Here is a 25463-nt window from a genome sequence, read left to right as displayed (position 1 = left end):
TATGTTTTTATACTTAATTCAGAAATACTCTGTTGATAATCCTGTGTTTTAAAATCTTTTACTGCCATGATTTGTAATAATATGGAAAACCTGCTTGCTGCAGAATGTGAATGTTTTTGACAATTCTTGCAGATGTAATTAAAAGTGCCAGTTCTTTAGATGGAAGGAATACAAAGAAATCACATGGAATTTCAAGGTAAGGGAAGGACTTGGTGGGAAGAAAGTAGGAGATAACAGATCCTCTGCTCTCCTGATGGAAAAAGAATGTAGTCAGCATATGTCAAAGTGTTTTGATATATAATGGAAAACTTAAGGAATTCAACAGAGGAAACATTTCACACTTCAGATTTGTTGCCATGGCAGTCTGCACAGCTGGGTTTGTACCACTAGATTGCTTTCACTTGGAAAAAGTATTGCACAAGATACTCAAGAAATACACAAGTTTTTGCTTATTAAGAGACGAGAGAAATTAATTTAGGAGCAGATGTTTAGGATTCATCAGTGTGTTGAGCACTTCACAGCTGCAGAAACTTAGGCAAGAATCAATTCCTCTCTGAGTCCTCAGCAAACAGTGGAACTGAGAGTGGCACTTGGGCAGGTTCTGCTTTTCTTGGGTCTTGCCAGTCCTGTGCTGCTGCAGTGAAGCTCACGAGGTCTCCAGGTCTGCTTTCGTTATTATTAAGCAGTGATAACTGGGGCATTACTGATGCACATACCCACAGCACAAAACCAATTCAATTGAATCTTAGTTTTAAACTAGGAAAAAAAAAGGTGCAGATGTAATTAAACTTCCTTCTGAGGTTTGTGGTAGCAGTGATGCATTTTCTTCACAACCTTGGGAAAATATTCTCCTATTATATAGTAGTTGAGTGAGTATTTTTTGTGAGTGCTCCAAAATGTGGTTGACTTCTGTGATGTCTCTGTGTTGACAGATAATGGCAGATTCAGGTGCCATGTCAGTCTGGTTTGTGCTGGTGTAAACATCTTGACTTTGTTGTACCTGATCAACCCTTTTTATTTGAATTTATGTAGTTTTTCACTCTTCAAAAACCTGTGAGCTTGTGAACTTGCTGCTTATTAACTACCTCTGTTCTCACTGAAGATCCTCCAGTCTGTGTTGTATGGGAGGGGTTTTTCTAATCCAGCTGAGAAACAGCCTTTTTGTTGGTTGTGTCCAAAAGCCCTGTGGCATGAAGGATCAGAAATCTCTGCTCTGTACTTGTTTAGAGATGCTGGCTCTCCTCTGAGAGAAAACATCCTTTAAAGCACTGTGTGGAACTAGGGGCGTCCTGTCAGAGACCAGGCTTTGATTAAATGGTGGAATATTGCAACTTCCACTCTGACAGTTGCCATTTTCATTTATTTCTGACTGAGACTTAAGTCTCAGAAGTGCCTTGGAGTGAGGGTTTTTTAAAAGAGTTTACCAATAATAATTTTAAATAGAGTTTGCTATTACTACTGTCTTCCTACACTTCACAGAACACCGAAAGAGAATAAATGAATAATTTTGAAAGCACAGTCAAGAAAATATTTTCATATAGGTAGGGTAAATGAACTGATCCATGGGGAGTAATCTTTTGGCTACGTGCAGTGGTTACTGCCATGAATGTGTTACACGGTATCGTAGACTCTTAAAAGCTGTGTTTTCTTTGGGATGGCAGAGGTGTGGGTTATTTTATTATGTTGTTCTGAGAACCAAGAGAATTTCTGCAGGAAGCTGATTGTGGCAGCACAAAGGAAAGGAAGTTGTCAGGATGTGGCCAATGTTTGCATTGATCTCCAGGTGCACTGTTACTCTGCCTCATTAATTGCAGGATTCTTTATTCTGAAAAAAGTCAGGCAGGGTATGTGCCTTTTAGCTTTCATTCCCAGCCAACTTCATGCTGATGAAAAATGAGATTTTAATAATGTCAAATTAGGGCCTGGAAATTTGACATCCAAGTTGTGCAGTTTGTTATGTTTTGATTCAGTGAAGCCACATAGGTTTAGCTTTGTCTACAATAGGTTTTTATCAAGAAAGCAATTAAAAAAAATCACACATTCTATTGACCATGTATACTTGAACACTTTTTATTGAGAATGTATTATGAGTCAATACTTCCTTTATGATGGTTTCCAGAAAGTCCATTTCTGTAGTATTTTGACATGATATTGGAGTCCACATCTCTTCATTGTAATAGAACCAGGAATTTTCTAGTGGCTGATCACTTTCTTTCATTAACTGAAATTAAATCTTCAGAGACCAACAAAATTTGATTCTGAAATGTAAACTTTTGAAACTAGGACCTCTACTAAGTTGGTCAGCAAGGACCTGTCTTGATCTAGCTGTGTTAATAACTCAGATAGAAGCAGAGCATGACATTTTTGTTAGTTGATTGATTTGACTTAATTAGCGGTTCAGCAAGAGGGCTGTAAGCCGTAAATCAATTCAAATATTAAGTTTAATTTTGTGAGAAAATGACACTGTTAATAATGGCACTTAACTAGTGCTTACTTTCTAGTACACATTATATACATACAGAAGAATACAGTACACCTTCCTGTTCAGAGGTTTACATTTAAATGACACACTTTTAGAAATAATTTAATAAACTCTTTGCAGATTCTTTTTACATCAGTAGGCTGATTTTTATCTTGCATATATACAGTATTTTTATTCATATCTATTTAAATGTGTAATAGATAAGCCCCTATTTACAGTCACCAGCAACCTTCAGGTATTTGAAATGGAAAGGCCCCATTCTCGAGAACTTTGTGTATTAAGCATTTGTCCATAAAAGTTCTTCCTAATTTTCGAATGTATTTCCTTAAGTACTTTACTGGACTTGCTCCTCTACTGTTCTTTATATAAATACTGCAAAGCTCTCTCTTTTTGGGATGCTGCTTTTTAAGAGATACCAGGTGAGGGTGCTGCAATCAAATCCAGAATTCCCTTAGGAGAACAGCAGCAAGGCAGATCCACAGCACGGTTTCTTTGAGGCAACTAATAAATCAAATTAACTTTCCTAAGAGGCTGAGTGGATAGCAGTCTTGTTCATTAAATTATCCAAGTTTTTGCATTGCCATCACATTTAGTGTTTATCAAGAATACAGACAAACTTCCGTAGCTCTGTTGCAGTAAAAAAGATAGGAAAAAATCAGATTGGATACCCCATGGGTAAGTTCCATAAAAATCCGTCTTTCTACGTATCTTTAATAGCAGCTTCCATTTTACTACATAAACTTGTAATGTTGAATCACTGAGTAAGATTTGGATCATTGTAAAGGAGTCAGTGTGATGAAGTAAACATGAGTATTGAATGGTACCAGGTGTGCAAGACAAAGAGAAATGAAAGTTAGATAAATTGTGCAGAGAAGTGAAAAACGATAAAAAGAAATGATACGAGAGTCATGATCTGAAACTAAGAATTCAACACTGAGAGAAAGGAACAGAAATAAAGGCAACAGTTCTTTTAGAGACAGAAAATAAGATGTCTTAAGAGAATAAGGAAATGGAAGTAAGGAAGCAACATGGAAGTTGAAATTGCACTTGAAGTTGCCTGCTCAGCTGCACTGTTCTGGCAGCGTCCCAGTTCTGAAAGCCTCTATTCACACCAGATAAGCCAGTTCCTCCCTGCTGGAACTCCTCCTGCATAATGGCACAGAATTTCTTTAACAGATTTTATGTGAGAGATTTCATGTGGTGCATTAAGAAACCTAATTTTCCTCAGATGGGAAGGAGTCTCTTTGCTTGACAGCTGTAAGGAATGATTTTGTTCTTAAGCACTTCTGCGTGGAAGTGAGCCTGAGTGCTCAAGATGTGTAGAAATTGATAGAAAATCTCTCAAGGTGGGCAAAACGAAGAAAGCAGCCAGTATCATGTATGTCAGCAGAGAGGCATGAGTGAGTTGGACACAGCAATGAGGAACAGCTTAAGACCTTAACATGGTTTTCATCAACAGGCTAAAACTGAAAACACCACAGAAATAGATTATTTACTCTGTAGGCTTTAAGGGTTAAAAATATTCAATAAAATATGAAAGCTCCTAAAAAAGTAAAGGTTAATGGAAAGTTTTCCACCAGGATGTTGATAACTTAGAGATGGTTGTATATAAAGAAGATAAGCAAAGATGACTAATGGAAGAAATTGCTTGACGGGAAAAGATTTGAAAGGTCTGTTCCTCAGAAAGTTCTTTTCGCATACAACTTCAGTATGTGTCTCTGCTGACAGACTAGGGCCAGTTACCAGACAAGATTGTGCTCTAAGCAATGGGAAAGGTTCGGTTCTGGTCTTGCTCCATGTTTTTTCTTTACCAGAAGCTTGAAAAGTCACATTTTTTTAATGATGTCACATGGAATTTGAGTTGTGCTGTGACAGATTAAGTAACAAAATGATGCTGCAGTATGTATCAAGTGACAAAGATGTCTTGTGGCCCCACACCAGTGGGAGAGAATCAGCTCCACTTGCACCCCCCTCCTGTCCCCTCCTGTCATTAAAGCAACAGCAGCACAAGAACAGGTAGTTTTTGGGTCAGTGCTTTGTAGCTTGTTGTTGTAACTGTTTATGTGCTTCCTGCAGCATGTCTGTGTTTCTCACATATTTCATATAATCAGTAAAATTCTTTCTTGTGTATCCAAGAATCCCAATGGAAGGCTTTTTTGAGAGGTCAGCAAAGAGCTGAAGCTGACTGGGATTCCTATATTGAGGAATTTTAGATGGTTTCCAAACCTCCAGTGATGTCCTAGATTAAAGAGAGCTTAATTTATTTGTTGCAAACATATCCCTTGAAAATACAAAATGTTAATCATAAACATATTTATTTTTTAAGATAATTACTCTTGTTACATGAACATATGTGGACCATAACACTTAGCCAGACAATTTTTGCTAGTTAAATTCTGATTTAACTTTGTAAACCACTGTGTCCTTCATTTTAGTATGTGGAACAAACATCTCTGAGTTCCGTCAGAATTAGTTAATAAATATTTCTGAATTCCTGAAATGTTTTAGGATACAAACAAAGCACTGGAAAATTAAAACACATTTTTGTTATTTGTTGTAGCTAAAAGAAAAATCACTTTACCATAAATGTTAAAACAGGTTAGTTTGTGTGAGAAAATAATTTCTGAAAAAAGTAAATAAGGCTTCTTTTAGATGGGGGGAATCCGTGATGGAGAAAGAAATTAAATAATTTAATTTATAATTAACATTTACTATTTGGACATGTATAATTGGGTCATATGATCTTCAGTAAAGATCAACTATATAATCTTCATTGAAAAACGTTATTTACTTCATCAAGGATAGCACTATCACTTCTTTGTACAGAAAACAAGGTAATACCTTTTTCTATACAAGATACAAGGTGCTGTGTCTTCAGTCAAGACTTCAATAAACTGCTTAGTGATTTCTTCAGAGAGGAAGATCAGAGCCATGAAAACAGAGTTTATCCTCTGTCAGCAGTTCAGTGCACTGAAGGTATCCCATGTCACAGGTAATGCAGCACACAGGCCAGAGCCCCACACCACTTCAGCAAACAACTACTGGAAAATTGACTGTTGCATTCAACTGCAATGGAAGATCCTTCCAGCCTCTCGGTTGGGACTCTGACACGTCTCTGAGTGCCAACACAGCAGCGTCACAGTCCCAGCACTGAGCACCCAGTGCTGCAGTCACAGAGCACCAGGGTTGTGTCACACTATGTCATGACCTGCTGTACCACTGTGCGCTCGTGAGAACACCCCTGGTTCCCACAGTGTATCTTTTTAAGCAAACGTCGTAATTTGTTGGGAAAGTTTTTGTTAATGTATCTGTAGAGCAGAGGCATGACAAAGCTGCTGGAGAAAGCCAGGAATTTTGACAGAATCGTGGCAAAGTGTAATATTTGAATGGAATTTACATCTGGAATTCTTCCTTGTAGGTTAGTAAACGTGCTTACCAAGAGAATAACGTAATAGGGTGTCCACAGGGTGAACTGTGTGCAGACTGTGGCGATCAGCAGCCTGTGCACTGATGGATCCAAGCGCCCAGTGTCCTGATCCAACGGCGTGGCCTCCTTGCGTATCCGCAGGATCAGCGTCAGCGCGTAGAGAACGGCGACGGCGGGAACGATGTACCCGATGAACACCATGATGGCATCTGCTGCTTCCTGGTTCTGCATCTTGGAACACTCGATTATTTTGGTGGACACGTGGTTGCAGACGTAGAACAGGAGAGATGAGAAGCTTGTGAGCATGGCCCCGCCCCAGATGAACCCGCAGACGTGTTTGGTGTTGTACACACTGGACATGTAAGTCCTGGGCAGGGCACGCTCGATGTAGTAGTCCAGACTGAGCAGTGTGGTAGAGTACATGGTGACCAACGATGAGACGTTGAATAAAATAAGGAAGGTAATATAAACTTCATTGTTGGAATTCCAGATGGCCCATTTTGTATTGGCAAGACCCAGCAGGTACATTGGTGCCAGAGTGTTGATGATGAGGCCGGCAATGGCAATGTTGACAAAGTAAACATCTGGCATAGTCATAGTAGCTTTGTTGTAGAGGTTAACTAGGACCAGCAGGCCATTGTAACAAAGGCCAATTGGGAAACATATAATGAGGTAGAGAAGGGAAAAGATGGAAAGCACAAGGTCGAAGTCATGGCAGAGATGCTGGTCCTCACTGTTCTCAGTACTGTTGATTAAGGCTTCACAGCTCCACATAGTGATTTTAGCTTTTGTGTCTTCTTTGATGGTTACCAGCTTTTCTGTAGAGAGAGAAATAGTGAAAGTGTTGTTAAAATATTACATCAGAAATGAAATGCAAAGTACTGTGAAGAGAACATTTTGAACTTCAAGATTATACGCATCACATAACCAATGCTGTTAGTCTAGAAGAAAGTAAACTGTTATTCAAAATTTCATTGGACTAATACCTGCTCTGCAGTTTTGATTTAAATTAAACTAGTGGCAAATTAGTTGATACAGGACACTCAACAGAAGTAAATTGTAAACCATCATTAAGTACTGATGTATATATGAATACTAATGCAGTTTTTTGAAAACTGTCAAACAGTACCTTGTATATAGCTAAAAATACATAAGGGTAACTACTGAAGAGTGGAAGGATATAAACTGAAGCACAAATCTTCACAGTATGATGGGAAATAGAGATCTCCTGTGATCTTAAATAAGCTTTGCCTTAAAAAAAGTTTCTTAGGAGGCAGTATGGTGGATGTGTATTGGACCCCTGATAAAATTGACAAAGGCTAGAGGATACTGGGAAATGAGGTGTAAGGGGGGGAGGTTGGTTTTGTTGTGGTTTTTTGTTGGTTTTTTTTAAATAGGCCAGTTTGTATTCAGACTTCCAACCTTATAACCATTTAGTTTCAAAAAAACAATGGACCTCTGTAGTGCAGGGAACCTAATATCAGGGCAGCCTGACTTTCCAAAAGGCAAGAATCAGCTATCATTTCCTCTCAAAATAGCTCGAATTCTTTAAAAAGTATGCTACTATCAGCAGTTGTGGCCCAGCCATCTTTGCTTTATCATCAGTAGAGATAGCATTTTAACTGAAACCAAGTGAGCTTCAAAGCAGTTGTGTAAAGTTGCTTTCCAAAATGCAGGAATGAGAACTAATCTCTGAAGTACAACTCAAAAGAGGCACAGCCTTAAAATCATGGCTGCTATTGATGGCAGCCCATTTCAGGGGCAGTGTAGAGCTGGTGCAGCAGGTGATTCCCCATCTCACGTACTCTGCCTGTCACATACTCCCGTGGTTTTGTGTGCTCTGTCAGCACCTATAGCAAAGTATAGTACACATACCTGGATTCTTTCCAGCGGAAGAGCAAGATTTAATCAATCCACAATAAACATTGTGCAATGAAAATGAATGCTACTAGACAACATGCTATACTCCATGAAGCAGATGGCTAAATTATACTGTGTGGGGTCTCTGAGCATACACGTCCCTGGTGCTAATCCTTTGACTCTTCAGCCATACTACAAAATTAGTCCCAAAATTGTGTCAACTTCCATGTGTTATTTCCCACTGCAGTGGTTTTGTGTGCATTTTCCTTCTAGATAACATAAGCTGAGCCAAAAATCAGGCTAAAAATACAGTCATTTTGGCTGGGCAAGCAAATTTTTATCCACTGTCCCATGGTGGATTTCCTCAGAGAAGTGGCTTCTGTGGCAGCACCAGAAGTTCTATTGTTTTCAAAGGTTGTTTTCACCTTTGTGGGAAAACTTGACTTTTTTTGGTTCACTTTCTCACATTAGTTCTTCAGCTATACTGTTGTGTTAAATGGACCATATCATATCTTTATGTTGTCTATCTATCCTCATTCTATTTTCAAGCACTGAGAATAACCCCGTTTGTTTTCAGGAAGCATCTGCTGGGTTAGGTTTTTAAGAAGGAAAAAGGAAAGCTGTTTTTTTCGCAGTTGAAGGGAACCAAAACTACATCTCATTGAACTGTTACGACTCGATTCAAACCAAGCAGCAGACTGGAACTAGATATTGCAAATATATGCATTCTGGTGAGTGCAAAGGTGACTAAGCACAGGCATGGGTACAATCATGTAATTCCATTATGTAGGTTTATCCTTAAGCATGTAGCTTTGATTACTCCAGACGGAATTACATCAGCCACTGAATAACTTGCCTGTATATTGTCTCAGAAGATCAACAGTCTTTGCTACCAGGCTTTGTATTTTACGGAGAATGGGGATGTCTGGTTTCACAAATGGTTTTAGTCATTACCCTTATTCTTTCTTTACATCCTCTAAGTGTGGTTAAACACGACAATTCCGTTTTAATTATAGAAACGGCACGCAATTCATTCTGATGAACAGTAATCTTAGGAAAAGCGACAATATTTACCTCTGAAATGAGCAAAAACAAACCCCAAAATCAAAATACTTTCTCAGAAAATCTTCTCGATGACTTTCAAGTTCCCGGGTGAGGTATTTCTGCGCCTGAAGCCCAAATCCCCCGTGCTGAGCGCTGCCTTACCAGCGCGGGCAGGGGACCTGTCGGCAGTGCAGCGCAGGCCCCGCTGGCGCTGCGCCCCTCCGTGCCTCCTGCCGCTCCCGGGCGGCTCTGCCGAGCCCGGCTCGCTGCCCGAGGCACCGCTCCGCGCTCACCGGCAGCCCCGCAGCCCCAGGTGGCCTCTGTTGCACAAGTACAGGCTGCAGCAGCCGCTCTCGTTTACGGTGCCCCGGCTGCGGCGGCCCCGGCGCTGCCCGGATCCTCCGTTCTCAGCCCGGGATCGCGCAGCCCCCGCCCGCCGGGGCAGCGGCACCGCGCGTCCCGCCCGCCGCGCTCCGCAGCCTCTCACCTCTAATTCCCGGCTGCCGCTGCCCCGAGCCGCCCTGCCGAGGCACCGAGCCAGCCGCCAGGCCCCGGCGTGGCTCTCCCGGGGATCATGGTGCTGGCCCGGCACCGCGCTGGGAGCCGCTGCCTGCGCTGCACTTGTTTTGCCTCTCTAAGTTACTCACAAGTTTCTGCTTGGCTTGGCAGGCGCCTGGCCCCTCCCTTCCCCTGTTTACAGCCAGTTTCAAGAAGTGAGAGGTTGTGCTGGGAGCTGCTGGATCCAGCTCGCTTTGTAGTGCCTGGGTTTCGGATTTACTGCTAAAAATCCATGGGCGTGCAGGTTTGTTATGGTTTTGTCATCGGTGCTGGGGTTCTGCAGGGCTGCTGCAGAGCCCGTGCCATTCCCGGCAAGTGCAGTCAACAGCCTTCACTCAAGAGCGTGGGTTTTATTTTTAACTCGGGATGAGAATATGTAGCTTTGAGGTTTCATTTTCATAGGCCATATATCCTGAACAATCAGTATTTAAAAATTCCTGTACTACAAAGTGCACAGGTGCTTGTGGTGCTGGCAAACATAAGCCAGCTTTTAAAACAAGATAGGAAGAAAAGTTTCTGAGCGTTTACTTTGAATTTGGAGATTGTTTTGGTGTTGTGAAAAGGTGTTACAACATAATCCTCATTTTGTGATGGTGTTATGAGTTCTATTCTGCTTCCTTTTTAAAAAAGTTGATTAATCTCAAGGATATTTGCATGTCACTTGCAGTTAATGGATCTGGGTGTTTATATTTTCCACAACTTTAAAATGGATCACTTCTTGAAAGAGCTTTTGAACTGCAGATTGATAATTTATCCCATAATGATTTTTTTCCTGTGGTTGTTCTGTTGTTTATATGGAAACTCCTCAGACTAATGAAAAGGGACTACCTTTGAAGTATGTTTCCAACTGATACCACCAACCAAAACAGAGAGCTGCCTTTTTCAAAATAATTTGTCTTATATTTAGAAATTCTGAAGCTTTATTCCATAGCAAATAAACACCAGTGCAGCATCCCTTATTGGAAAAATAAGCAGCTGTATATGAAATAAATACCGGAAAAACATTAAACCTGAGATTAGCTCAGTTGTTTAGAGCATGATGCTAACACCAGTGTTATGGGTTTGATCTCCATATGGGCTTAACACTTGGACTAGATCCTTGTGGATCCCTTCCAGCTCTGAGTATTCTGTGAAGTCTAAAAATGGTCATCTCATTTGTCTTGGGTTACTCTATCTGACCTCAGTTTGTATTTAAATGTTCATGGCAAATATTGTAAAACCACTGCAGCTCCCAAAAGCAGAAAATTCCCCCGTTCCTGTTCGATAGATAGTCCACAGACAGAACTGTGTGTGTGCTGTGGATAACTCTGTGTTACAAACTGTGGCATCATGTTTTTGGTGCTTCAGAACTTAAGAAGGACTTTAATGATCCTAAGTTCACCAGGGAAACAGCAAAGTAGGAAAGGTATTCACGTAGAAGCCCTTTTAGAGTGCTCATACTTGGCCAAAAGCCAATTTCCTTACACTCCATTAAAGCTGAAGGTGGTTTTATTTAGATAACAATATCCATGAAGTACTTATGAACAAACTTCTTGCAACACAGCACAAGAAGTTGACAGCAAATGGTGGCAAAGATTATTTTAGAAAAGAGCCATAAAATTAACTTTAAATAATGAGAAAAAATGAAGTTCTGCTCAGTTGTATTTTAGAGTCCATAGCTGCAGTCAGGCTTTTTCAGACATTTCCATTCATAATGCAGCACTAAGTTGCAGAGCAGGTTGGGTAAGAGTTTGAAGCGTGACCATTCTACGCTCGGATTATTTTATTTGACTTAAAAAACCAACACTTCATCCAGCTACAGCGCTGCCTCTTTTCTCTGCAGATTTTTCTGTTTATACAACACATGGTTTGTCGACTTGCTCTATTATCATCTACCTGTGATGTAGCTCTTACCTGGTGTATCTGACCCCTCAGTGTGTTTTCACAAGCTGTGGTATCATTATAAACTAATAGCTGGTAAAGTACATAGCTAATAAAGCTGTTGCCAACGAGGTAAGTCTCTAAACATGCCAAACACTTGTACCTTTGTCACGTCCTCTTGAGTTCCCACGGGATCTCAAATCCTACAGACTCAAACTTGGTGTTGCCTAGGGGAAGGCTGGGCCCTACACAGAGCTTTGCTGGGCAGCACAGATTTGCTTCAGATCTAGACTGAGCAAACTAAAAATCATGGCCAGAAGTGCTGTATGTATATATAAACCATGACTTAGTAGATTGTCAGCTCCTGATCAGGGTTTGAAAAATGCTTTTTGAAAGGGACATGTTGAATATTACTTATGGATTAATTCTTAAAACTTTAAATAATGGATGATCAATGTTTTTGGAAAATTAGAAACCTACAATTAGTTGTACATCAAGGGGAGCACCCTGAATTCTCAAGTGCTAGAGAGTGAAGTGTAACATTGCTGTTCCCTCTCAGTCTGGGTGACATGACATTTCTTTAGGCTTACTAGCTTATATACATACCATAGGGATTAGCAAATGACTTCAAGGCTGGATATACAGAAAAGTAAAACTAAATAGCTCAGGTTAGATGTGAGGGGGGGAAAATGCAGCAGTGCAAGCAAGTAGGTTTTGGAATATACTTTCCTCATGCAGTTGCTGAGTTGCTGCTGTTTATAATGTAATGATACAGCTCAGATAAAATGCTTTTAACATGAGTGGAGAAGAAAATCCTGCTTGATACTGGGGGCTGGGCTGAAAAACAGGCCCCTTCCAACCCTGTCATTTCTGTCTTTGTGGTGCAACCATTGACCAGTTTGGCAGGGGAAGTTCATAATTGATACTGGTTCCATTTATAATGTGGTTAACTCAGTGCAATGTAAGGTGAAAGAGGGCACGATCAAACAAGGGGGAGAAGTGACACAAAGTAGCATTGACTATAATAAGCCTATGTTGGATATTTTAAAAAGTACAAATCAAAAAGCAAGAGCAGGTCAGTTGAAAGAGAGGGAGCAAGGGGTTTGCCACTCATGGCAAGTCAGCTCATGGAAGAGTAGTCACCCAACATTCTGGTCCCGCTGATTTCACCTTTCATTAGGCTCAAGTTTTGGTTTTCTAAACCCTTTCCCTTTACTGTATAACCTGCTTTAGTAGCAGCATAACAATAATTAATAATTAAAATAAACTCAAGATTTTTCACCTTTGCAACCCAACTCAGGCTACTCCCACTTGATTCTGCACAATTTGAGTACTGTGAACCCATTTCCAGCTTTAGAGGTAACTGCCTTCCCTTGGACCAGTGTTTTTCCTTTAACATTCCTTCTGTCCATGCATAAATTCTTATGTTCATTTCCTGATTTCTTAAAATACCCCTTGAGTTTCCTATCTGCCTGGCCAATGTTTTCCTCTTTATCTCTCCCTGAAGACTCCCTTACAATTAAAACTGCACCACCTATCATTATTTGCTCATATGACACACACACGCACCAGTATCCCATCCAAATGATGACAGGGCTTCCAACCATGACACACTTTCACTTCTACTTTGTGACTTTTCTGTGGTGTATCTCAGGCTCTTCTTTGGTATTTTGAATCAGCAATAAAGATTACATTCTCGAGAACTGTAAGGGTGCATTTCTGTTGCACGTGGCACGAGTACAGAGATATACCCATGTTCCTGAAATTGATCTTTGCGTTTTGCATTGGTCACCCTTTGAGGTTGCTCACTCTTCTTTTCCTGAAATTCTGAATATATGTTGTCTTCAGAGCTCCTTCCTGTGGGTGGGTGACCTCTGTCATTGTTCCACAGATGTTGGCAACCCCTGTCTCATTTGTTTATCCTCTCATTCTGTAGGCACCATCTTTGTGGTAAATCATTTGCATAGCAGCTACCTGGTGATTCAGATCCCCCTTGTGCCATGATAATCTGCTTATTGCCCTGGGCCTCTTGGCAACCTGCTAAACAGATGCTTTTCCCTCCTGTTTCGACCTTTTGTTGTTGTTATTTATCACTGTTATTATTAAATGTGTAAATAATATGTAAAATTTTTAATGTAATAGAATTATTAGCAATGTCAGCTGCACATTTGCTTTTTGTTTAGACTGTTCAGCTCTTTGGGAATCTGAGTTCATATAAGGCCATGTCAAAAGTAAGCCTGCTAATTGCTGCCACGGGTCACTAAGCATCAAGAAATGAGTTCAGATGGGCTTTTTGTTTGGAAGAAGGAAGAAAACTGGATTTTAGGGTATGGCAACTTTTTTTTTAGGATCTGCATATTCTCTAATAGTTTAGAACTGCAGAACTTTCTTCTGCTCTTAGAGTTCACAGAAGGTTGCTCAGAACAATGTGTGTATCCATCAAAATGAATAATTGTATTTGCTTTAGTTTCTCTTTCTCCCTCTCAATTTCTAAGCAGCTTAAAGCTTATGAGAACAGATAATATACTCCAATAAAGGAAGATAAAAAAGATCAGCTACTCTGGAAACCATAATCAAAACTGCTAAATGGTGTGTTTAAGAGCCCTTTAGGTCTGTTGGAGACTGGCAGTGTGGTGGTGCTCTGAAGGTTGTAATAACCAGCTACCATGGGGCAGAGGGTCTGTGGAGAGGAGACAGCCCAGCACTGCAGCCCCTAGAGATTTATGTGGAAGGAGTCCCTTGTTCAGACACAGATGCTATCTGCCAGGCACATCTGTCACTCCAGATAAATCCTGCCTCTTTTGCTGTTCATTTCTTTGCAGTGCAGCCTCTGGGGGAGCTGGGTTGCCAGTGGCTGTGCCCTCCTGGCAGCTGCTGGGGACCAGCTGCACCGGGGGCTCTGCACGGGTTAACTCCATCAACTCACCCTTGTTTTGTTAAGTTCTCCCTGTCCCAGCATTGGATGAGTGGCACTGATGGTGCTGCTCCACCCCTTCCTGACTTTATCACTGAATTCTGTAATAGCTTCTATATGGAAAACATGATATATTGCTACTTTTTTCATGCTTCTGTGCAGTGAGAAAGAATTCACTACAGAGTGAACAGTGCAGCTTTTAACTCTTAAAGATTTCATCACTGCAAAAAGTGAAATATCTTACTTTTTTCAGTTCTAAAGGTGAGGATTCCATCAGGCAGAATGAATTTACACAGTGATTACCTGTATTCATCTATCTACAGACCTTAGCTGCCGGGGATCCTGACATGAGATACAATTTGGAGATGCTCTAATACCCACTAGATAATGCTTTTTAAAAAGATTAAGCTATATACAAAACAAAACCTGAGTAATTTCCCTAGTATTCCTATTCACTTCCAGGAACTTATGGTGTATTAAATAACAGGAATAATTAGAATGAATGCAGTATTAGAAAATCGGCTTACGTAAGGTGCTTCCAGTTCTGGATTTTATAAAGTTGACCGGTTGGAATACAAGAAGTGACAGCTTTTAAGCATCAGCAGAGTAGATGGCGCCATTCAGAGTGCTGAGCTGCCAGTTAGCACTGCTGCAGTTCTGCTCCATGTTTTCAGAGCCCTTGGAATCTGATTTTGATGTAGCTATCCCACTTTAAAACTACAGAGGAGCAACCTTAAATAGCATTCAGTATCAAGATGATTGAAAGTTGTTATGTATAGGTATTAATTCTTTTAACTGCTTCACTGAACACAAACTTCTAAAAAAATTTAACCTTTGTAAGAATTTTCAGTGTGCTTGTAACTGGTGAGCCACAGAAACCTAAAGAATTAATTAAAAAATACAGAAAATTTCAGTTTCTCGGAGACCACACAAGCAAATAATTTCCTTCAGTTTAAAACTGAATCTAACTAAATCTGAGTTGCAGATTCTTCTCCTATGAAGTACTACAACTCAGTGGATTTGACAAGGGTTACAGACACCTTCTGAAGGCATCTTTACTGTTGTGATATTGATGTTCAGAGCAGCTGGGACTTAGTAGACACTTTATCCCACTGTTTTTAATGAAAATATTTCATTCATTTATTCTGACTTCAGGAACTTAATAGACTCAGTGGGTGATTTCTTTAATAAATTTTTTGTAACTTGCAATCATTGATGTTTAAATATAAGGAGTTTTGCGCCCAGTACCTACAGCCACTTAAACTGTAGAGCAACAGGTCAGTTAAGACTGGTTTGGGGGGAAAAAAATCATGAAACTTACTTGTTCCTGTTTTTTTATGTAAAGATCATCATATTGTAGAAACTTCTGCTGAGTCCTTTTTAATATTTGAGATAATCTAAAAGACAGTTTCATGATAAAATTCTTTGTTTAGGTAATGTCTTTAATAAGTGCCATCAGGTCATTTGCACCTTACAAGATAGCAGGTGCCTGGATCTCTGCATTTCCAGCATTTTGGAATTGCCCGTGTTCCAGGTAAGGAATGTTTGTACTGGTTCATGTAAATCAGCATCATTCCAGTTAAGAAGGCAGATTCTCGCCAACCAAAATTAATTCAAATTATGGCAATTCTGGGCTTTGCTGACTGAATTTATTCCAGGAAGAGAGTGTCAAAGGTGCACGGACTGTGCTGGAATTACTGTGTAAATGAGTTGGCCCAGTGAGCTGGCAGGATGGAAACAGCAGCTCTTATCTTCCCCCGCTGTTTGTCAGCTTCACCCATGCTCAGGGCTTGTGGCAGGGAACTCTGCTGAAATTTGGCAGTACAGAAACATTCCCCAGAGATCTTTTGGTGCCAGTTGCAGAGACTGGCAGGAGGCACAGATGGTACTTTTCCTGGAAACTATAACATAATGCTGTTTCCTATTAGAAACACTGGTGAAAGCTGACTCGGTGACTTAATCAGCCAGACCATCACGTTGGCCGGGGAGGAAACTCTTGTGGAACAGACCCTGACCGCAGGGACCAGGTTTCCAGTAAAAGCAGAAACATTGACATAGTTCTTTATCAGATAGCATATAGAAGAATTATAAAACTAGTTTGAGTTTGAAGGGAAAAATCAGCCCTCAGCAGAGTGGTACTAAGGCTGAAATGACTTCAAAATTTGTCACATCCGCTGGAGATAAACATATCTTTCTGTTAATTGCTGGCAAGTCTGAGACATCTTGTTCCTGACACTCCTGTGGCTTTTAATTTTCACTGCTTGGTGGAGGAAATAGCATTTTCTAGCTGCCTTCTGGATGAACTTGCATAATTACTGATTACATCTTATTCCATTTATAATGTCTGAATAAAATACTGTAAACTTACATTCCAGGGGGTATAGTATAATATTAATGCTGATCTAAGGTTGGTTATTATTAGATGGCAAGATTTAGAATAAGAATTTTCATTTACCAGGGGCTTGAGGCATCTTTCTGACATGAATGAGTTCTGATTTGTCCATCTATTGCTTGCCATGTGCCACTCCCCACTCCACTTTATCAGTGACAGGGAGTTTTGGTCCCGTAGTCATAAAAATGTTCTACCAATAAACTCAGTTTCTTCTAAGACTCCCCACTGCAGGTGTATGTATATATCAAATTTAAAAATAACCCTTAAGCACGTTCTGTTCTGGGATGCTGACAAAGAGTTTGACAGGTTTAAGTATTTGAGGATTTCATTTGAGTCCTTGGCCATCCTTCCACAGACCTGTGGGTGAGGATGCTTCCTTAGGTACTCTTAATGGGTATTGTTTTTCCAGGGCAACATGAGACTGGACAAATGTCTACAAGGGCAAAAAAAAAAAAACCCCAAGTAATTTTGTGGGAAGAAATGCGTAAAGGAGTCTGAGACCTCTGTAAACCTGGACTCTTTAGACCTAAAGCCTCCCATTACAAAAACATCTGTGAAGTCATACCTGGAGTCTCCTACCAGTAGCCACCTGCTGCCCACACTGCATCCATTCCATGGTGTTTTGGAAAGCCATGGTTAGGATTTGTACAGATTCCTGGAATCTGGAATCATGGCTGTCCCTAACAGCCATGTTAGGGACATGGAAATAAATCCTAGTGCTTACTAACTGCAGTGTATCCATTCACATGCCATACAGCAGTTAAGTCTACAAATTTAAACAGAGTTTTTGTAGAGATTTCTTAGTGTCCTTCATAGGTAACATACTGTTTGTAATAAGTCTTGCCTGCTTCAGGAAGCAAAAACAACTTCTGTAGCACCTTTGTTACTGCAGGAGCCATGATATATTGGGTTTGCATGGCAGGCTTTTGGGAAGGTGTTCAGTTTTATTTCTCATTACCCTACTCTAATTTGATGGTTAATGAATTAATTTTTCTGTAAGGTGAGTCTGTTTTGTTCAGGATGGTAATGGGTGAGTGATCTCTCCCTCTCCTCTCTACACACAAGCCTTGAGTTCCATTTTCTCTCCCTGTCCAGCCGTGGAGGGGAGTGAGAGCATGGCTTTGTTGGATACCTGGTGCCCAGCTGAGGTCAGCCCACCACAAAAATAAATGTATAATCTGCTTCCTCCTGTGCTAATGGGTGGAAGCCTGAGGAGTAATTAGTTTGTCAGAGAGCCAGTTTCTTACTAATGATTGATAAATGGTTGTTTTGACAGAGCCCACACACAGGCACTGGGTGCTGAGAACAGTAAAGCACAGTTTGTAGGGGGGGCGCTGGAGCCTGCAGGTCTGTCTTCACCTAAATGAGCTTTACTTGTTGTGGCTGTTGTGGAAAATATGCAGAATATTCTGATAACCTCTTATCCGATGTTCAGATCCTGCATGCAGGAGTTCAGACGAATCAGTCTGATGTGCTAATCACAAACATTGATGTTTACATGAATCACTTTGACCAGACATTTGATTAACTTTGTTGCATCACTTCAGAATCAGTCTGACTTGTGTAGAAATCCATGGAATTCTGCTCAGACTTAAATGATGGAGCCAATCAAACCCGTGCCAGATGTGATGCTGGCATGACAAATAGGGTGCTGCCTTTTATGCTGCATTAGCATTTCTATCAGAACAAAGTTAAGTTCAGCTGACAGAGCCCTAAGGGAAAGTAGGTGTTCTGCTGCATACAGTAGAAAACAGATTTGCAAAAATCACATTGATTAGTGTAGTTAAAAATGCTTATGGAGGCTAAAAGGACAGCAGTCATTCTGCTTATTCAAAGCTTCTGCTGAAAGCAGTCAGGAAATTTTTTGGTGCTTTGAAGTTTGCCTTTGGCTTACCTTCTCTTATAAATTAAAATGCAACTTAATTGTGATTAATTAGTTAATTAGTTACTGCTGTGTCTATCTGCTTTGGAGTAATATTTCACAGTATGGTTTGCTGCATGTTCATTACTATCCTATGAATAAAAGATTCATAACGATCTCACTTTTACTGAGAACTTCTTTTCTCTCTTAAAGACTAATTGGATTAACTTCTGCTATACTTCTCTAATACTATACTTCTCTAATATCTCTTAATACAATACTAATACTAAACAGAAACATAGAGATCTTGTATATTCAGAGCAATAAATAAAATAAAAAGTAAGCACATAGTTATTGCCTAAAGAAACAGTGAGAAATCTAGCCTAATGTGCATGAAAATTGATACGCACAAGAAAAGCTACTATAACTTTGTTTTGGCCTACCAGATGAAAGTGGGAGTGTGACAAATTCAAACAGCGATGTTTTCCCTAAAGAACCGTTATCTAAAACCCAAACATTGTTCTCTAATGACGGCACTATTCATTTCTACTGATGCAAGGCTTAGATGCATTTATGTAAATTCTTTCTAGGCTCTTAAAAACAGAAAGCAATCTAAAAGGAGAACTGCTTAAAATCTCACCTGGGAGGCACTGCCTCGCTGTCCCTTGATGGCCGGCAGAAACATTTTGCCCATCAAGCCAGACCCTTTTGTGAGCGAGCTCAGCAGAGAGCGCAGTGTCTCGTTTCTGGGGCAGAGTAAACCCTGGGAGCCGCTGTGGCCGTGGTGCCCTCGGCGTGGCACTGGACACTGTGGGCACATGTGACTGCCCTGCACATACGCGCTCATAATCCCCTAAGCTGCAGCCACACGCTCTCATTGGAGCTCTGACAAAACCAGGGCCCGATCCTGCCCTAGGCACGGTGCTGTGTACCCTGCCCCTGGTTGTGAAAGGGTTTGGAGAGGTCTTTTTTAGGAAAGGACGGAGGGAAAGGACACGCTGCGGTTCGGGGAACAGTTCAGCCTTTGGTGTTGTTACGTAACGGGAGACAAACAGCGGCTGCATCAAACCCAGAGAGCTTTGGTACGCGAAAAGAATTTGACCGTCAGAGCAGCTACTCTGTGCACGTTAACAGAGTCATGGCCAGAATGAACCAAGCTGACAAAAATATTATGTTAGTGAGATGTGATTTTCTTCAGAGCTGCTCATCACAGCTGTGTGTGGCGGGAGTCGTATCCCCCCCACCTTGGAAACACAATGCTGTTTACCAAAACCCTGCAACATCCTCTTGGCCTCTGGAGATTTAGACAGTTACCAACATTAGACCTGAAAAAGAGCCAATGCAAGCTTTAAAAATACTGTAAACCTCAGAATTCTTTTATGCGTTCAGGAGAAACATTTTAATTGGGGGGGGGGGGAAGAATCATGTAAGGAAAATGGTGCTGCTCTATCATCTGACTTTAATGAGGTGGTAGGTAAATGTAAATTCTTTGCATTTGAATAAAAAGCCTGTAACATCATGATTCCGTCTATTTAGCTTGAATACAAATAGTCCTTAAATAATTTGCCTTTTTAAACTGTAATTTATGTGTTTTCTTTCCTCCCCAAAGCAGTAAAGTTTAATACATGATTTTACTTACTAACCATAAAGGAGTTGACCCACAAAATGAATGAAGAACTTGTCTTTCACGTTAGCATGTGAATCTTCTTTAGTGTATGTAATATAAATGTGTTTTGTTATTTTATGCCATTAGTTGCTTATTTTTAATTTTGCAGTTTCTTAGAAGCTAAAACTTTACAACAGGACTCTGAGATAGGCTCTAAGGTTAACACCTGAGAACTTTCTTAGTGTTGGTATTTATGATCTAAGTATTTGCTTAGTTCAGTTATTTTTTGTTCCCTTTGGCTAAGCTTCTATTGTTTATATTAAAGTTAAACCCCCCCAAGTCTCTATTTACAATGTCTATCACACAGCAGCTCTGCTTGTAGGTCCCTTGTAAGTATTTTCCATTAGATTTTCCATTGTTGGAGATTGGTCAAATTATTAAATAAACAAGCACTTCTTTAATCTCTGAAGTAATATTTCTTTGAGGAGACAGTATGGGGCGGCCCAGGATTAGGACTTTTCCTTTTTTTATGCTTGTAATATTTCATACTTATCACTCATTTCGTTAAGCCATTATGTATGGTTTGTATTTTGAAACACGGAGAAGAAAACCCAAGCTGTGTTGTTGATTTATATTTGATAATACCAGTGACAGTTGGGCATGGAATTGAAGGGGAAGTGTGCTTTCCTTTTGAAATTCAGACCTCATAAACTTTAGCGTATCGGCTTTTTGCAGGACAAAAATGCAGAGATTGGGAGATGGAATAGCACTCCTTTGGTCTCCAGGGAGAGCAGGGGGTAATAACGTGGCTCCTTCGAGTCTGCTGCTTTCCTGGTTTATAGAGGCAACTGCTTGCTCTCATAGGCCCTGCCAGTCCATCACTTCTTTCAGGCTGCAGTGCCTATAACCTAATACCTTTTCCATTTTCCTGGCTGGTTTGTCCAGCAGACTTTCTGCAAGGTTTGTTCGAGTGTAGAGATATGGAATCCCTGACACAATGATGCTGTGTAACTACAGCTTGTAGTAACAAGTAGTAGTTGATCACCTGGAGCTACTTAGGGAACTTGTGGGACAGAGGAAATTGCTGTGCTTTGACCATAAAGCACATTTCAACAATATCCATACTTACAGAACTCTTACAGGTATTTCTTGTGTTTTCTGGCCTCCCCAGAGCACTGAAGTTTAAGATACACTTCTACTTATCAGCCATTAAGGAGATTAACCCTAAAATGAATGAAGAATCCGTGGGCAGATCTATGGATGGGTTTTTGTGCTGAGACTCTGTCCTGGCCACACAGCTGCAGGGGGACTGAGGGAAATGTTGAAGTTTACTTTAGTGACTTATTTTTTAACTCTGCCTCATTGCAAAGTCAGCAAGCACAAACCTCAGTGAAGGTGGAGCCTCTTCTGTAACCTGCCAGGAAAATTAGCCCAGACCTAAAACACCTTTAAGCACAAGCCAGATATTTTTGCTGTGCACAAGGTAGAGGTTCAGCTGGACAGGTGTCTGGTGTGAGCATGAAACACACAGAGAGAGCATAATGCAGGGTTTTGGTTTTTTTGTCACCACTGTGCAGCAGGGATCACAGAAGCCTTGGAGGCCTCCTCACAAGATTAATTTTCAGATGCAGTGTACTGTTCAGTGCTTTTTGCTCGATTCATACACTGAATTAAATACGACAGTTCCCTGTCCATCTTCTCCCAATTATGTCTGTCATGGCTGATGGTGCTGCAAAGTTAATGCACAGCCCTGAAGTTCATAAATACAGGTAACTTTGTTAATATGAAAATGGGATTCAAACAGTGCAGGTTTATGTTTACAGAATAATCTGTAGTGATTCAGATGTTTAAGTCATGATATGTTTAAGGTGCTGATGTCCCTAACGGATCTAACTATATCTATCTAACTGATAGACAATTCTAGTAGTAGTTTTTACTTGCAGAAGCTCAAGAAGACCAAAACAAAGTTCTGTTCAATTTTGTTTGACATTTTAAGGGCTTTCTGAAGTTCACCTTCCAGAAGTGCTCTGTGCAGTAACCTAGGCAGAGTCAGTGATTCAGGTGGATTAAACAAATCGCAAGGTTAAAGTGAAAGTAGTTATTCAGGACTGTGGTTGCCAGAGCATTATTTTTATGAGCTGAAGTGGTTTCATTGAAGCATCACTATAATATTAGTGAATTAATGTGTGTGTTTCAGCCCTTCATACCCATGTGCAGAGTGTCTATAAAGAGTGATTATTCATCTAAAGGATTATCACAAATATTCCTCAGTATACTTTTATCTTAAGCTGGTACCTTCAAAGGAATGCAAGCAGTTGGTGATTCATGATAGAGAGACTCTGAGCAAAGATCTCCTGGTTCATTGCACAGAATGAAGCCAATCCCCACTGACATTCCTTCTCATTTTCAGTATTACTGTTTTAAGTGTAAAGCGAGGTGTAGTATTAATGGGATTCATTCAAGACTGTTTATTTCTGTTTCATCTTTGTGTGAATATTCAGCAAGTTCATATTTGGTCGTAACAAGTCTGAAAATGCTTTGGTAATTACATAAAAAAAATGAAAGTGAATGTGCAAATCAGCTGAGGTAAGCAAGACTTATTTGCACATTTTAGATTAGTTGCTTTAGCACTGCCTTTTATATGGGCACAGCTTTGAGTCCCTTTCATTTTTCATCTGCTACAGTATTTCAGGTTGCAAGAACTTTGATGGAAAACTTAAAAAAGGCGACCACAACGGTACCAGTGCTGCAACTCCATTAATCATACATTCATTCCTCAGAACCAGCGTCTCTGGTTTGAGGAATTCACCCAGCTCTCCCTGAGGGCCGTTGCAGATGAGCTCTGGTGAAACTGGCTGTGGAGGCTGGATGTGTCACAGCCTGGCACAGCCTCTTTTCTGCTGAGGGCCACCAGAAAACAAGTGGCACCTGCTTGGTGTCCAGGTGGGACGAGGGAGGAGCTGATTCTGGGGGGCACTGCAGTGCACTGAGCAGCTGAGGCAGCTCAGGGTAACCTCCCTTGTGCCAGCTCCATCATTACAGGAGTGGAACCTCCTCCAGCACAGCTCCTTCCTCTGCTGACATGACCCGGGATCCTCATGTGATTTTTAGTGAAAATCCCTCAGACCTGCTAACCCTGCTAATTCATAGAAGCTCTCCCAAAATATTCTAAGCTTGTGGTTCATGTTAGTAGCATGCCTTTTACTTTATTTCAAAAAGACCATGATTCTGTTTCAAAAACATGGGTCTGTGCAAAAAACCTGATAGCTGCATATCAGTAGGAGTGGTAATAATGGGCAAGGCAGGAGTATCTGTCTTTTCTAGCCAGCAGGTTATTTAACTTGAGTTCCTTTATATCTGGCCTTGATTGGTGTGGCCAAACTGCTGAAATTCTGTTAGGTCATTGCTTGTGTGGATGCATTAGAGATGTTCTTTGGTGTGTCTGTGTGCATCTTTTGTCTCTGCATACTTTGGCTCACTTTATTAGCTACTGTTTGAAAATGTCATTAGACATCAGATCAGTTTATTTAGCTATTGTGGGCTAATCCAAACATACAGGATATAATACACAGCTCCTGACCTTTTCCTGTTACCAGGCTTGCAGCAGCTCTTTCCTTTGCAGACCTCAGGTGGTGGGGAGGGAGGAAGGGCTTTAACCCTCTGGGTGTGTTTTGTGAAGCTTACAGGACAGGCTGAAGGCACTGCAGCTCACTTTGCAGCACAGGAGAAGCAGGAGAAAGCACAAGCAAAGGGAAAAGTCCAGGGTATTACTGTCTTCCTTAATAAATTCTTGGCTGCGGTCTCCCCACCCTTCAGCCCTTTAAAGAAAGTTGTAGAGCACCAAGTTTGTAAGCTCCAGACTGTGGTAGTGAGTGGGATTTTCACAGTCAGCTGACCATGAAGTGCTACCAGCTTCTAAAATCTGCTTGACTGCACATTACTTCTTGAAGCCTTCCAGATTTTGGAGAAAATTGTAGCACAAAAGTCTTTGAAGATGAGGTCGAAGATTGAGGAGTTAAAACATCATTTCCTCTAGCTGTTCATTTTACTACTGCCACTTCTGATCTATGCTCATGTGAAAAAACAATTTATGAATAAATCTCTACCCCAAGAAGTATTTTGATGGCATAAATCTGTTGTATTTATTGTTCATGGCAAATTTTAAAGGGAAGAAAAAACCAGAGGAAGAATACAATGAAAATGTTGACCTTAATGAATGAAAATTGGACTGTTTGTACTATGAGAAAATGAGATAATTATGGCTGTAAAATCCCATGCTCAAAGAATGAAAATAAATAATATATGCAGTGTGTGGAAAAGGGAGTGAGCCATTATGGTAAGAGAGATCCACTGAGATCTTTTCTGCATAGTAATTCTTAATAATGTGGGAATTTTTTTTTTTTATATAAGGACTAAAACCATCCTGGAGAATGTTCCTGGAGTTTGGCACCAGTGCAAGAGATTGGTTTGCAAACATTTCACACCAGGAAAATATTTGGAAACCAGTAATGTGGTGTTTGGGCACTACAATTATGAGCAGCAATAGATGCAATTTTTGTTGCTTTAGAGCCATTTGGCAGGTTAGTGGTTCATTTATCTGTTAGCAAAGATTTCCTAGCCAGGAAATCTACTTCGCAAAAATGCCATATTTTAGGCTGAGTCTTCTTTTGATGGGGAAAATGTGATTAAAAACCAGCATGTCAAAACAAAGGGTTAAATCATCAGTTAAATACAGCACAGAAACACTGCGAAGTTTGACTCTGTTTCTGGATTTTAGAATGAATTTTCCTTTAAGCAGTAGCTAAATGATTTCCTTAGATTGTTCGTGTGTTGCACGAACCAGATCAAATCAGTTTTAAAGTTCATAATTTTCCCCAGAGTGTCTGAAATCCTACTACAAAGAGTCCTTTCGTCTTAAGAGTCTGACACCAAGTAGAAATAAAAGGCTGAAATAATAACACCACTAAATTGGTTTAATTAATTGTATGTTTCTGTGCTTAAGCTTGAAGGGTGGAAAGCATTGAGTTAAAGGCTACCTACAAAACTGGTGAATGAGCAGCCACTCAGGGTGCCACTTCAAAGAGAAACACCCAAAAGAGCAACAGAAGGGAAGCTGCTTTTGAATTCTCTCAATTCCTCCTGGCAGCCTAGGGCTTGCAAAGGAAAACAACCCAGAAATAGTTATTTTCTTTTGTGTTAGTTACATAACCAGCTCCCAGCAAATAAAGCTGGAGGTGGAGCAGCCATACAAAGCCCCACTTTGAAACCTGTGCCTGCCATAGCTGCACAAAAGAATCTCACCTGAATTTAGGCGTTTTTCCTTCCTGGCTAAGGGAGATTCCTTTCACTGTCTGCGACCCATTTGATAAAATTCATGAGCTGTGTGTAACTCTTGGTTGCACTGGTGGATATTTTGTAATTTGAGCTGTCATGGTTACTCCAGATTTGTACCTTATTGC

General features: G+C 40.5%; 1 protein-coding gene across 4 annotated transcripts in view; it reads right to left on the bottom strand.

Annotated features, from left to right (window-relative positions):
- Positions 1-2054: 2054 nt before the first annotated feature.
- Positions 2055-25463, bottom strand: part of GPR146 (G protein-coupled receptor 146) — a 48980-nt gene continuing 25571 nt past the window's right edge. Inside the window, exons 1-2 of one of the 4 annotated variants that reach the window (XM_038150953.1) lie at positions 19039-23685; positions 2055-6727 (exon numbers count right to left, since the gene is read on the bottom strand). In XM_038150953.1, the coding sequence (XP_038006881.1) occupies positions 5679-6727; positions 19039-19462 (1473 nt within the window). In that variant the 5' untranslated portion in view covers positions 19463-23685 and the 3' untranslated portion in view covers positions 2055-5678. The other 3 variants (XM_038150955.1, XM_038150956.1, XM_038150954.1) reach the window with 3 other exon arrangements.

Source organism: Motacilla alba, chromosome 14 (genome assembly GCF_015832195.1).
Source record: "Motacilla alba alba isolate MOTALB_02 chromosome 14, Motacilla_alba_V1.0_pri, whole genome shotgun sequence".
NCBI classification, from domain to species: Eukaryota; Metazoa; Chordata; class Aves; order Passeriformes; family Motacillidae; genus Motacilla; species Motacilla alba.
The sequence above is the reverse complement of the archived record's forward strand: the minus strand, read 5'-3'. Positions and strand labels throughout refer to the sequence as shown.